Here is a 15342-nt window from a genome sequence, read left to right as displayed (position 1 = left end):
CTCTCTGTCCGGAAGACTCTCTTACAGAGTCTTCCAGCAGCCAGCCCACAACCATAGAGTGCACTCCTAGAGCAGCCGCTGCTGGAAGACTCAGCAGCCAAGTTTGGGAATTTGAAATTGGAGAAGACGTTATGTTCGGAGCGCAGCGGTGACTGCTGCAGGGAGAGCCCGGACTCTTCGGGAGCCAGTTGGCAAGGAGCAGCCACCCAGCAACTCCCCCCTCCGGCCAGGCAGAATGCCAGTCCCCAACCTAGCGGTATCCCGAAGGCAGCAAGTAATGTGAGTGCCTTTCTCCCCCCCCCCGGCTCTTGTGGCTTGGTGCCTTCAGGAAAGCACTATGTCAGTGAGCAGTGTTCTGCCTGGCCGGAGGGGGGGTGGTCCAGGGGATTTATTTTCGGGGGTGGGCTTATATTTTTGCCCATGTGAAAAATGTGGCAAGGCTTTAGTTTCAAGACAGGGACCAGAGAGGCTGGTTGGTCACCACGAGGCGCCTGAGGCATGGAGCAGTGGGGAGGATCAAAGGCAGTTTGTCCCTGATGTTAGATTGAGAAGGGCTGAGAAACGGAAGCAGCAACTCCGTAGGCATACTCACAGATGATTAAGCACAGATGGCTGTGGATTGGCCCCTCCCAAGAGAGATTATAGCTGAGGCGTTGGGAGGGGACAATTGCAGGAAACAACCATTCGAATTAGTAGTTACAAAAATCTATCTGTGTATTCTAACCGTGTCTGTTCTTTTAGGACTATCTGCGTTGCTTCATTTGAATTATCTGGGTTGCTGCAGAGTTAACCTATTGAATGTGAGTTGTCTGGGCGCTCAGCCAAAGGATTCATTATCTCAGTAATTAAACAGTGGCAAACAGCCAAGCCTGTGTTCTGGTTTATTCACAGGCGTGGAGGGGGGTCCGAACATACATACATATACGATAGATAGATAGATGATAGATAGATAGATAGATAGATAGATAGATAGATAGATAGATAGATAGATAGATAGATAGACAGACAGACAGACAGACAGACAGACAGACAGACAGACGCAACTAGCAGCAACAAATATTTTTAAATCCTTGCCAATCCCCACAATCCTTGCAAACCTGAAACCAGCATATCCACAAAAATCTTTCTCTAAATGATACTGGAATAAAATTTTCTAAAATTACTAGAATATTACAACTGTACAATTTTTACTTTGTTCTCAACATTACAATGTATCTGTATGTATAATACAAAGAAAAATCCTTACATGATGAGGTGACCAATATCATTTCTTGATCTCCTAATAAGATTTGTTTTCCTCCAAGTCACAAATTTGCCCAACACATCTCCAGCTGAATCACCCTCCACCTCTATCTGGTTTCCAGTTGTCCATATTTCCAATCCAATTAGGACAACTTGTATGTTTAAGGGACTGAACATCTGTAAATATACAATTTATTGCTATTATAAAGATTTCAGTAAATTTAGATAATTTCTTCCAAACTGTCCCATCTCTGATAACCTCTAAGCTGATGGGAAATATGCCATGCAAAAAAGTATATCTAGTTAGCCAATGAATGTGAATCAGCACACTGACTATGTTTACATGTTGAACTCATAGTCCACTTTACCTATGAGTTAAAAAGCAAACCATAATTGACATAATGCACTACCAAAAGGCATAATTTACAAATTCCAAGGTTGAGATTTACAAACCTGGTTACTTAAGGATATTGTCTTTGTTTAAACAGATTCCACAACATGCAGAAATAAAACCCTTCCCCAAAATTATCACTCCTAATATGAATTATGCTGCATTTTGGTTAAACAGCTATATTCATTTCAAGAAAAAGCAAAAGAACTAATGCAATAAACAAACATTTTAATCCAAAAGTTCCTGTCTCCCAAAATTTACTTGTTATGTTCTCACAACTATTTGAGATAACAAAGGGGTAAGGTTCATTGCAGGAGGAATCTTTGTGCAACCATGAAATGCAAGCTAGAAAAATCTTCCTACAACAGACTAATTTGTATAAGAATTGTATGACTTCAAGAAGAATGATTGTGTAAGATAGCAAAGCCTGATCTCTAGAATGGGATACTAATACTTATAGGAAAGGACCCATTTATCCATCATTATCCAATTTATAGGCTGTTGAGGTGAACTTATCTACATTGTTTAACATGCTGTGTTTTTCTAATACTGGGGCTAATCATTTACTCTTAAACTTGTTTCTCTGTGTAAGCAAGATTAAAAAATGATAATGAAATAAATACCTGGAACTTAGCCTAATTTTATTTATTTATATAAAAAAAGTTTGTGCTGCCTATTGCAACAACTCTTAACACTTAATTACATATAATTGACTTATGATTTTTACATAAAAAAGAAAATTATAAAAATGCTACAAGCAATATTAAATATAAATATTTAAATTCTAAGGACAGCAGTAGGTTTAAAGTTTTGTTCTGAAGAATAAAAAGGAAGGTCCTGGCCACAATTCATATATTTGTAGTTTTCTTTAATAAATCACAATCTCATTCTTTCAAATATATTTGCTTTTGTCTGGTATATATATCTCATAAAGTTAATAGCAACAAAGGCTAGCTATAAACGGAATTATGTTACATAAATAGTATCTAATTTTTTGCAGCAGCAGAATGTAAAAGTAACTTCTGTACCTTGAGTTTGGTTTTTTTTAAAACCTATGTTGTGACCAGCTTCAATTATGGAAATTACATTATTGTCCTATTTTTTATTGTCTCTTAAAAAGTGACATAACAAATGAATAACAAATATGCTGACTTACCCCATCTACATAATTAATCAATTCAACTGTTTCCTTCTGCACAGCTTCAATAGTTCTTTTGATTAAATACTAAAACAATTAAAGAAAGAAGACATTCTAATCAGGAAAGGCAATTAGGAAATTTTAAAAATATCCCATAACAACGTTGGTCCACCAAAAAATCCACATTCTAAAATTAGGTAATACTGTTCTTTCATATGGACCAACCAATTTAACACAAGTATCATTAAATTAAGTCCATAAGTCATCTATTTATCTCTTGCCTAGAGCAAAACTCAACTTTTGGTCCTGACAAAAATTAAAACTTATTACTATGTTCATATCAGCAATGGAGCGACAGAGAAATTCTGGATATAATACCAGGAAGCCAAAGATATTTTGCTGAGAGAAATTACCCTGTTCTTATCAACAACCATATAGAGTTCGACGTATCGTTTCTCTGGCAGCACAGCTCTTGCTTTCTGTAAAATTGAAAACAGAACCCCGTTACATAGCTGTTTTATTTGGAATTAGCTCAAAATTATAGTTCAAAAATTAAGTTAAAAGTTAACACAGGCATTTGGAGCCAATTCATGATGTGAACTATTGTTGTCTGAAAATAACCAATCTCATTTAAATTGATCAAACAATTATTTTCAAAATCAAATCAAACTCCCTTGTTTGCTTCTAGTATTTCAACTCAAACTGGATTTGGGATCAAACTATGAGGCCACAGTACTTTAACTGGCTCCATGCCATATTGCTTGTCACCAATATAGAGGATTCCCCTAAACAGTACATTTTTCCCTTTTTCTCCCCAGAGAATTATCTGAATTTGACTTCAGGTGTAGTAACTCAAGATACAGAATTTTACAAATATTATTTTATCTTTGTTCCCTACCCTCTTTTCAAGCATTATTTAATTTCAGAAAGAAATAACATGAGGAAAAATGTCCTTGGTGTGAAGTAAATAATTTGTTAAAAGCAAAAGAGCTGTGGCTAAAATCTAGAATACATAGATTAAAGCATGCGATATTTGAAAAACAAGGTAAAAGTATATTTACCCTTCGATGCGTATCCTTACTGAAAGGATAATGTGATATATTAGAGTATTTCAAAATAGGTTCGTGATATTGGTCATCATTTTGTACACCACAGGAAAAAGGTTCATGAGATTTATCTAACACATAAAGGAAGTGTTCAAATTTATTTGATCCTTTAACTGGCTCCATGCCATATTGCTTGTCACCAATATAGAGGATTCCCCTAAAAAGAACGAGAAAAGTTATTTAATCAAAGCCCAGCTCTCTAAACTAAAATAACTCTAAATAAGTACTACAATATAATATGTAGCAATATCACAGTACAAATCTACTAGTTTTTCAATAAGGAAATATGTCTTTAGTCCTCGATTTACAACCACAGCTGAGCCCAGAATTTATGTTGCTGTGAGAAATTTATTAAATGAGCTTTGTCCCATTTTACGACTTTTGTTGCCACATTTGTTAAGTGAATCACTGCAGTAGTTAAATTAATAATACGGTTGTTAAATAAATCTGGCTTGTCAGAAGGTCACAAAAGATGGTCACGTGACTCCAGGACACTGCAACAGTCATAAACATGAATCAGTTGTCAAGCGTCTGAATGTAAATCACATGACTATGGGGATATTGCAATGGCCATAAGTGGGAAAAGTGATCATAAGTCACTTTTTCAGTGTGGTAGTAACTTCAATCGGTCACTAAATGAACTGCTGTATGTTGAGGACTAACTGTATAGGGAGAATTAATGTCAGATTCAGTTCTGGCAAAAATGTCTAGACGTATACACATTTTGAAAGACCAGATGACTTTCCAAAATTGCAATAGTATAAAGTGATCATAAGTCACTTTTTCAGTGTGGTAGTAACTTCAATTGGTCACTAAATGAACTGCTGTATATTGAGGACTAACTGTATAGGGAGAATTAATGTCAGATTCAGTTCTGGCAAAAATGTCTAGACGTATACACATTTTGAAAGACCAGATGACTTTCCAAAATTGCAATAGTATAAATTAGGCACAGGAACATTTGGCTCTCCAAAAGTTTCAGAAATACACTCTCCCATTCTCCTTCACTATTGTCCTTATTGGCTGTGGCTACTGGGAGTTATTTTTCAGCAAATACTGGAAGGCAATAGATGTAAACCATATTTTTATTTACACAAGTAGCAACTCTCAGTCAGTATAGCTAAAACCAAGGAATCTTAAGAATTACAATCCTAACACATCTGGACCCTTCAAACTTTCAAAAGTAACATGAAGATGATGCATGATTATTTTACCATTGCTGAACTGAAATACTGAGAGGGGGGAAAATCACTAGCCTGCTCTAAGCTACTGCTACAATCCACTATCACAGGGATGTCAAACCCGATTTCATTGAGTGTGGGCATGGCCACGGTGGGCGTGGCCAGATCAACGTCACTCGTGTCGGTGGCACCTGTGGTGGCCCAAGTGCTCTGCCAGAGAAAATGGGCCATCTAATACTTTGGCCACCTAATGAGAAGGAAGATCTCGAGAATAGCCTAATGCTGGGAAAGATTGAGGGCAAAAGAAGAAAGGGACGAGAGAGATTGAGGTGGCTGGATGGAGTCACTGAAGCAGTAGGCATGAGCTTAGATGGACTCCTGAGGATGGTAGACGACAGGAAGGCCTAGAGGAACATTGTCCATGTGGGGCACGATGGGACACGACTTCACAACCACCAACAACAAAAAGGAATTAAAATAAGTTCTCTTATTTGAGTGAAAGCTCAGAAGCAAAGATTGGATGAAACAAGGTACAAAACAACACAGTAGGTTCAACTTTACCACAGCTGAGTCAGAAATATCTCAACAAAACTTGCAGAGCTGATTTTAAATTAGCACAGAATATGAAAGTTCCCCAATCCTCACTTTCTTGTTGTATTGAAAACTACTTGTCTGCAAGTACTGACAAAAATAAAAGAAGGATTATACCTAAGGCCATCACAGGTACTGAGGGCAAGCAGAGAATCTGGAACGCCTTCAACATTTCCATGGTAGTAACAGTGGGTCTGAAATCAGATAATTAACAGCAGTTTTCATAAGGCAAAACAGCAGATCCAATTTAAGGATACCATACCGGTAGTCCTCAACCTTTGAACACTATTGGGACTGTAATTTCTGTTATTAAACAAGGAGATTGTTAAGTGAGTTGTGTCCGATTGAACAACCTTTTTTTTGCCATCATTGTTAAGTAAATCACTGCAGTTTATTTATTTATTTATTTATTTGCACTTCTAGACCGCCCCCTCTCCCAAAAGGGACTCGGGGCGGTGTACAGTCCACACAGCAAATACATCATCCACAGTAAAATTCATTAAATAGATAAACAGATGAATAAATAAATAAATAAGTTGTTAAATGAATCATGCAGTTGTTAAGCGAATCTGCTTTCCCCATTCACTTTGCTTGTTGGACCTAGTTGGGAAAGTCATGTGACCCCAGGAAACCGAAACAACCGTAAATACATGCTGGTTGTCAAGTGCCCAAATTTTAATCATGCTGCCATAGTTAAGAGCAAGGACTACTTATAAACCACTTTTTTCCTCGGGTCATTGTAACAGTTGCAAAATGAACAGTTGTAAGCTATCACTCAGTTCCTAAGACGTTTGTTATACAATTCTGTGGATTGTAATGCAAGTAATGTTTATCCTGCTACCTTAAAATTATCTATAACATGATCGAAGCCAATACAGTAATGGAGCAATACAGAGGTGTTTTCATTTCCTGCTTCTCTTCCTGCCAAGCATTGCTTGAAGAGAGAGATTCCACGCAGGTACTTAAACCCAGCCATTTTACTTGCCTATAAATGACACATGCGAAAGGAAAAATGACAAATCTCCACGACATGCTTACCATGGAGGTTTCTCAGTTTCCTTCCTTTATGTCTCACAGAAAAATGAGGTGAACATTTTTGTATTATAATATATGGATCACTGTAAATAATTTCTTGTTATGGTTTGAAACAATTAAGATACAATAGTTCTCGGGATCATTTTTATATAAAGGATATAGTGACAGTGCTTTTATAGTGTGGTTGCAGTGTGAGGTGTGGTTTGTTGGTTCTTGCTCAGTGTAAGGTACAAACACTAAATTGCTGCTATTTTAGTTAGGTAAACCTGAAGGCATAGGACTATTCTAGGTAATACAAAACAGTGTGTATTTTAATTTTGACTTTCACAGGACTTTCCCATTGAACTAGGGAACTTCAATTGCTTTCTAGATGTAGTTTCTTCCCCTACCCCCATTTTTTTTAAAAAAAGTTTTCCTGCATTGGAAGAGAAGCGGTATCAAACAGCTAGGTTAGCTAACTATTTCTGCCGAAAAATGTACATCAAATAAATAGTCAAAACCTCCAGGCCCTGGGGTCTCCAGGAAAGCCAAACTCAATGCAAGTGAGTAGTCTTCGATACTATGTTTTGCATAAAATTCAGCCAAGACAATCATAATGTTTTAATTGGCTCAAACAGTGAGAAGCTACACTTCAGCAAGATTTGTTAGAAGTCTAGATCTAATCCTGCATTCCTTTTTGGAATGAATTTTCTCAAGCTTCAAATCCACTTCTCTTTGAGCCATGAGTGCCTTAGAATGGCAGTCTTTTTAAGTTTTCAAAAAACATTTTTACTAGCAAATAAAGTTATTGGCAAAAAGGTCAACTTAGATAACTAATTACCAAGTTAATTACTCAACTCTCATTTGGCACCGATGGCAATGAGTTGATCCAGGGCTCAAAGGAAGTGAATTGTACAGTATTTTTTAGATTCATGATGTCTATCCCTCCCATGCCCAATAGGAAGAATATTCTGGGGATGATATTTTCTGTGGGAGTCCTAGAACATCAGTCAGTAATATTTGCAACTCAAATTCAGAGGCAAGTTCAGACTGAGTAATAAAGTTTCTTATAAAATCGGTGGTTAGTTGTATGATAAAAATGTTGCTAGTAAAAAGAATATAGTTTCTTAAGATATATTGTTTAACTTCCCAGACTATTAATCATCATGGCAAAGGAGGAAGTACAGTGGATTCCAAGAACCAAATATGGCAAAATAGCCTTGGCACAGAAATGTGGTTTTCTGGAATGGAATATTATCTTTTTCTCATGTTTCACACATGCTAGAACACAACTCACACCATATCCAGCTAATAGGGCCATTGGAAAAGATTTTGTACAACTCAAAGCCTTATTTATTCATTTATTTTTTTACCTTTCCTTCAGGAACTCAAGAAGGTGTATCTGTCACTGTTCATGCACCTCATTTATCAAAATAGATGGCTCAACAGTTAAAAATGCTGAGCTTGACCCAAGTGCTACAGTACGTGACAGGGTGTGTTCTTGTTACTTGCTCCAGTTCCTGGCTCCCTTGGCTAAGAAATGGAGATGATCATTGCCCTTTAGAGTCGGACACAAGAAGACAGGGAAAACCTTCATCTTTACCTTCAATAATAAAAACTAGAATAGAAAGTTGACTTCTTCACAGGTACAACATACCTGAGTTTCCACAGGAGTACTCTCCAGCTTTCCCTCTTGGTTATAAGTATATATTGTGAACTTTTCCCCAAGAAGGTTTCTGCAACAAATTTCATTTCAATAGTATTTTAAGGTGCAGGCTATTCATCAATGAATGATAACACTACAACACTTTAATACACTGGTCAAAGTTCATAATAAAATTTACCTACATACTAATATTTTAATGAAATATAAGCTGAATTTATTTTAAAAAAATCAAGGAAGCATTCAAGCCATTTTAAATATAGAAATCTAATCATTTTAAGCAATTCTAGTGCCACATCCTGTTAATCCATCATGTAGTCAGTGTAATGTTAAAATGTAATATTGAGCAATGAATAATACAATAATGATTCATAATCAATTGTTAATTATTAATAATAATTATCTGAGCAATACAAGAAATAAAACCATCCTATTAAGTTTAACAAAGATCTCAATGATCAGAATGTAATTCTATACTGTGATATCCTTCCATCATCTTAAGACTTTCCCTAGTCAATAGGAATAATAAGGAACACCTTCATTACCTAAATCACAGACACCAGGAGTTCTCACTTTCATTGTGCAATGAACCTGGTATATTCATCATTAAAAAGCCTGCCAATATTATCCTACATTTATAATATTTGGATCTTTTTCTATGACTATTTTCATAATTTATGTTTCAAGAGAAAATCAAGGTGGAAAAGAAGAAATAACTATGCAGTGCCTTGGAGCTTAGTGCTAGATTAGCCCTGCAATATCTTTGTGCCAAAATTAATTCTACAATAGTTATTGTGTAATAATCTTAAAATGCCAAGTATTTTGAGCAAGCAGCATTCCAGTAGGTATTGCCAAGATATTATATATCCTGAGTTACTCTCACAAGCTATTCCTACGGCATGCTTGTTCAAGTCAACCACTAATCATGTCAGAGTTCCTTACTGAAAGGAAACTAATCCAATTCAATTAACTCCATTTGCTGTTTTAAGTCACATTTAATCATCCCATTGATCCAGTTGTGCATCTCATGTAAATAGAGTGATGGAGATGTTCCAATAGATATATATGGTTCAAGGTAAGATTTTATGATTTAGATATAGATTTCTTGGTCTTTTGCTTTTCACATGTATTACTTATGGGGTACTGCTTGTTATATAGCTCTGCTGTATTGCAGTTACCAGATCCTAACTGACAATGTATTTAACAAGATACTATTAGCAAGTAATGCTTTAACTTGTCCCTCCTATTTTTTGTTTGTTATGCTTTGTCCTTAAATATTCTGAAATGACAAGGAAGACTTGTATTGTTTTCACTGTATGACCTAATGCGCCATTGAACTAAATCCAGTTCAGCTAGACTGTGGATTCCAGAAGTCCCATCTGTTTCTCATCTGCAAAAACCATCTGCATTTCACAAAACTTTTCATTCTGATAACATATGCTCATAAAACATAGGATCCACACCCAAAATATTTTCTTTCTTCAGGCACCTACAATAAAATTATTTCAGCCCACAATCTAGCATAACTTCTCAGTTCTTATGAGATAAAGAATATTCTGGATTTCTTTTTACTCAATATCTGATCTCTATGGTAGCAAATGCCATTCTTTAAAGAGTTTCTTCTATTGTATTTCACTTTCCAAACTGCTTATTTTATTGAATTTCTCATATTTCTCCAAAAAAATAGTTAAAATAAAATGGAAAAAAGATTCAGAACTGCATCCAACATACTTATTTTTCTTTAATTTCAGAATGTGTGTTCCATTTCCAGTTTGGATCAAGTACGATAGCTGATCATCTAAGTGTTCCTGAAATATAATCAGATATAAATAAACAAACAAACAAACAAACAAACAAACAAACATACATACATACATACATACATACATACATACATGTATTTGTGTTACAACCCCTGGTATGCCCAAATATGGGAGGGAGCTCACTACTCCCCCTTTCTGTCCTTCGTCTCACTACAGAAGACCATCCAGGCAGAAAACCATATTTTTATTTTTAATGTTGCCTTTGCTATATTTGTGTTGCATTTGTGCTGATAAATAATATATAATATTATATATATATATATATATATATATATATATATATATATATATATATATATATATATATATATATATATATATGTTGTAATTGTACTGATAAATAAAGGCCTGCATGGTCTTTGTGATAAGCCGAAGGACAGAAAGAGGGAGTAGTGACCTTCCTCCCATATTTAGTCATACCAGGGGTTGTAACACAAATACATATATATATATAGTTGTATATATATACAACTTAGATGCATCTAAAAACAAAATGTTTGTGTGTGTGTATATACATATACATATATTATTTATTTATTTATTTAGGTATTTGGGAATTTAAAAGATCCGTGGTGGTGCAATCAGAATGCAGCACTCCAAATTATTTCTGCTGATTGCCAGCTGCCGGCAGTTTGATTCTCACCGCTCAAAGTTGACTCAGCCTTCCATCCTTCCGAGGTCAGTAAAAAAGAACCCAGACTGTAAGCAGCTTAAAGAGGCTGTAAAGCACTGTGAAGTGGTATATAAATCTAAGTGCTATTGCTATTTATGTATGGTATGAACATACATGGACTTACAACATGCATTAACATTTCACCTAGCTTAAAAACACAATAAAATATAAATGTTAAAAAGAATTATATTTGGATACCAATATGCAGGCCATCTAACTATTGAAGTGCAGCATTGTTTATCTGGGGGGGGGGGGGGGAAGATACTGGACCAATTTATGGCCTCTGCTTATAGCAGATCACAATGTGATCTACAGTTTGATATGAGACCCCAGTCACACTGAAGGGAGGATGCCATGTCCCATTTATACAGTGAATCCCGACAGATGCCAGGTGAGCTGCAAATCCTATTTAGGCTACATATACATATGTAGACAGTTAGAAAGCTCCAATATACATCTGCAATGCACATACAGATACATTACTCCAAGGTTGCAGATCTACATAGCGTAAATTATATTCTGACAATGTAGCTAAATTCACTGGATTTCTTGATGGACTAACATGGAGAATAGAATATGTTGCCACCTTTCCCCAGCATGTTTTGCAATAGAAGTAGTGCTTCATAGCCCTTTCTAAATGGTTTACAGGGTCAGCATATTGTCTTCCTTTTACTGACCTCAGAAGGATGGAAGGCTGAGTCAACCTTGAGCCGGTCAGAATTGAACTCCTGGCAGTTGAATGCAGAGTTAGCCTAATACTGAATGCAAATATTGCATTTTAACCACTGTGCCACCACGGTTGCAGTCGACGCGCGCTATGGACGCTTAGCTTGTTCAGATTCCTCCCATTTCCTCTTGATCTGCCATGAAGACATTTGTTCAGGAAAGGTAGATGGATGGTTGGTTGGTTGGATAGATGGATGGATGGATGGATGGATGGATGGAAGGAAGGAAGGAAGGAAGGAAGGAAGGAAGGAAGGGATGGAGGGAGGGTTCTTCTCTTTTAATGGCAGTGTTATACTATCCAGCTTTTATATATGTTGGAATATCCAGCACTGGAGTCCTCTAAACTGAATGATAGGATTGCTGTCTCTGGCTACCAACCATGTTGATTTAAAAAACTGATAAAATATGTGATAAAACATTTTATTATTACTAGTAGTGGCTCTGCGGTACCCTAAATTGTCTGGCAATAGCAACTAAATCAATATAGTGCTATTATTTTCCTGATTTTGTTTAATTAGTAGGACATAGATGGACCAACAATGCATGCCTTGTCTATTTATATACATTGTGAAATACTGTAGCATACCATCTGAGGAGCATCACAGGAATGAAAATAATTAAATAGAAACAAACCTCATTAAAATGCGTCCAGCGCTTCTCCCTGTCTATTAATCTTCTAGGAATTATAATCTCATATGTGGAATGCCTAGAGATCTGTTGAATATGTCCGCCTACAAGTAAATTTTTTCAAAGTTAGTGTAGAGAGATTTTCCAATAACCTTAGTTTTATTACAATGACAAAGAATGCAGAATTTTACTTTACAACGTATTTATAACAACTAAGAGAATCCACAAATCAGAAGCAACGTTTTCTCAGACTAACAAATTTTATTCAGATGTGGAAAGTGGCTAAACTGATGCAGGACTGAAATTGGAAAGAGGCAGTCGATTCCCCAGAAATATCAATTATTTCTTTGCAGTAGGGGGGGGGGGGGAGAGAGAATTCTTGCTTAAACAGCAAAGCAACTAGATCTGGGTCTAAAAAATCAACTCCATCTTCTACACTTCCATTTATTTTAGCTCTATACTTTGTGCATAAGCATGAAAAGTTCAAAGAAACCAATTCAACAAAACCAGGGACAGTTTCTTGGACAGCTAAGAGTTGCGGACAACTTGACAAGGAGAGAGAGAAAAAAATGGGCTTAAAGTGAGCAAATGAATAATCCAGTTTAAGAAAACCTGTGCGTAATTCAATCTCTCTTTCTTTCTAAACACCGAGTCCAGTATTTCATTTTGACAAATAGCCTTTTCTCAGGGGCACCCGCTCAACTTTTTCTGTCATGCTCAGCATCATTCCCCGTGACAGCAATGGGTGTTTTAAAGAGGCAGAGAGCTCTCCCTGCCTTAACCCCTTATTTAACCTTTTCCCTCCACCTAGGTCTAGATGGCCATGTTGATTCTGAAAGTTCATGGGAAACAGAACTGTGCTTCACAGCTGCCCTTCAAAAAACCGTGTCAACTGCCAGTCAACTCTTTCACCGAAAACGCCTTTGCCGGGAACCTAGTTGACAGCATTTCCTTCCATATAAGGAACCTCCGGATCATTTCCCAAGAACTCGGGCTTGACCGTTTTCTGAGCTGCCTCTCTCCGCTGCTCTTTGCTCTTAAAGCCGCCCGAAAGCCAACCAAGACCATTACTTGCCCAGGGCTACGACTTGTTTCCCCACGGCGCTGAGTCCCAAGACGAGGAAGTAAAGGTAACAGGCTGCTAACATGATCTGCTCTGCCAGCTTCGACGACCGAGGCGGGGACTGCCCTGGAGGAGTTCATCCGACGACTGCTGGTAAACAACCGCGCTTGAAACCTTAGGCGCCCAGCGGGAGGAGTTCACAAACCCCTCCCCACCGAAGGGGGAGCGCCGGTCCTGGGATAGATGAACTCGTTCCGCAGCATTTGAAGCATTGACCACGTGCGCGCTCGGCGATTGATAGAGCCGCGCGGCAGCGAGCGAAGTAGGGGGAATTTCCCCCAGCCTCACCCCGCACAGCTGTTGTTAAGAAGCAAAAAGAGGTGGGGGAGAATTTTCTCAGAAAAGGAAGTTAAAGACAAGTGATTATTTTATTTTTTTGGATGATCTCAAGCCGGGTTGCTTTTGAGGAAGGATATTGAGTCTGCACAGATCCTCGGTCATCCAGGTCATGATTGGATGAGGAGCGACAGGTCTTCAAAGAAAAAACACAAATATCAAAGTCCAATTGCCTCCTGGAAAAGCACCTTTGGTGATGATGGCCAGCTAACAAACCTTGATGGCGTCTTATATGTTTTTTAAAAAAAATCTCATTTACACTCCAATAAAGGGAGCGCGTCCGCCTCGTGCGTTTAGATTCCAAGAGGCTGAAAACTTCGAGGCACGGAAGCCCCCCCCCCCCACCTCGACTTTCCTTAAAAGGAAAAAGACCAAATTCCAGACGCAGAAGGAAGCGAAGTTAAGTAGCTTAATCACACTGGTTAAAATCAGTGTTTCTCTATTTCAGCCATTTCAGTATCTTCCATTTCAGGGAAGTCCACACAATTTAAAGTTACTGAGGTGGGGTTTTTTTTTTTTAAAAAAAAAACACAGATTAACAGAATTGGAAGGGACCTTGTAGGTCAACTTCTCCTCCCGTGATGGCGAACCTATGGCACAGGTGTCAGAGGTGGCACGCAGAGCTCTCTCTGTGGGCATGCCCGCTATCGCCAGCTGCTCTTCTGGTTTCTGGTGTGTGCATGTGCGCCAGCCCAGAAACCCGAAGACCAATTGGTCGGTGTGCATGTCTTTTAAATGCAGCTGGTCTTTAGGATTCTGATGCTCTGGTGCATACACTTTCTGGTTTGGGCACTCAGTGCCAAAAATATTCACCATCACTGTTCTAGTCCAACCCCCCCCCCCAAGAGACCCTACATCATTTTTGACAGGAAGGCAGTTCAATCTTTTCTTGAAAGCCTCCAGTGATGAAGCTCCCACAACTTCCGAAGGCAAGCTGGTGCATTGGTGGATTGCTCTCACTGTTAGAAAATTCCTCCTTATTTCTAGGTTGAATCTCTCCTTCATCAAACACCGGTTTAAATTGCTGGTTAAGATGAGATTTGTGGCACTTCCCCCTTTTCCCAACATATTCTTTTATCTTTATTCATTCTTCCCCCTAAAAATAAACTTTGGAAATTTACAGATGTACAATATATAAATTACACACACACACACACACACACACACGTACTGGAAATTTACAGATGTACTATACATTACATGTGTGTGTGTATGTGTAATTTATATATTGTACATCTGTAAATTCCCAAAGTTTATTCTTAGGAGGATAAGAAGTCCATTTAAAAGTCCAGTTCTGCTATTGTTCATCTAGGGAGGGAAACCTGAATGTTTCCTAAACTTTTAAAGGTACCATTTACATTTTCTTCTCTGATGCTTTGCTAATAATAGGTGACTTTGTTAAAAGTAATATATGCAAAAGCAAAACAAACACTCTCTCCCACAGTGGTGGATAATGGATACTTCATGAGTAATCTATTTATCACCTGCAATGTATTTTGCTGGTTCTGAATCAGCTTTAATGGATATCATATTGCTAGGATTGTACACCAGTAACTGTTTCTTGGTTTTTTGTGTGTATGCATTATCTGATACAGTGTGAGACCTGTAGTCTTCTTTTTGAATACATTCAATTTTTGTAATAATCAGGGTCTTTTTCAATGACTCTTGCTTTCAATTGAGCATTTACAACATTTCAGCTTTAGCATTA

At 37.5% G+C, this 15342-nt stretch overlaps 1 protein-coding gene across 1 annotated transcript in view; it reads right to left on the bottom strand.

Annotated features, from left to right (window-relative positions):
• The window catches only part of LOC309393052 (disintegrin and metalloproteinase domain-containing protein 9-like), a 37825-nt gene extending 24235 nt beyond the window's left edge, over window positions 1-13590 (bottom strand). The window contains exons 1-9 of the mRNA XM_081954804.1: window positions 13251-13590; window positions 12182-12279; window positions 10058-10134; window positions 8321-8399; window positions 5767-5843; window positions 3833-4034; window positions 3185-3250; window positions 2790-2858; window positions 1247-1419 (exon numbers count right to left, since the gene is read on the bottom strand). Coding sequence (XP_081810930.1) covers window positions 1247-1419; window positions 2790-2858; window positions 3185-3250; window positions 3833-4034; window positions 5767-5843; window positions 8321-8399; window positions 10058-10134; window positions 12182-12279; window positions 13251-13323 — 914 coding nt within the window. The 5' untranslated portion in view covers window positions 13324-13590. The remainder of the gene's footprint in view (window positions 1-1246; window positions 1420-2789; window positions 2859-3184; window positions 3251-3832; window positions 4035-5766; window positions 5844-8320; window positions 8400-10057; window positions 10135-12181; window positions 12280-13250) is intronic.
• Window positions 13591-15342: the final 1752 nt, after the last annotated feature.

This window comes from Natrix helvetica, assembly GCF_964273705.1.
Source record: "Natrix helvetica genome assembly, chromosome: 5".
Taxonomy (NCBI): Eukaryota; Metazoa; Chordata; class Lepidosauria; order Squamata; family Natricidae; genus Natrix; species Natrix helvetica.
The sequence above is the reverse complement of the archived record's forward strand: the minus strand, read 5'-3'. Positions and strand labels throughout refer to the sequence as shown.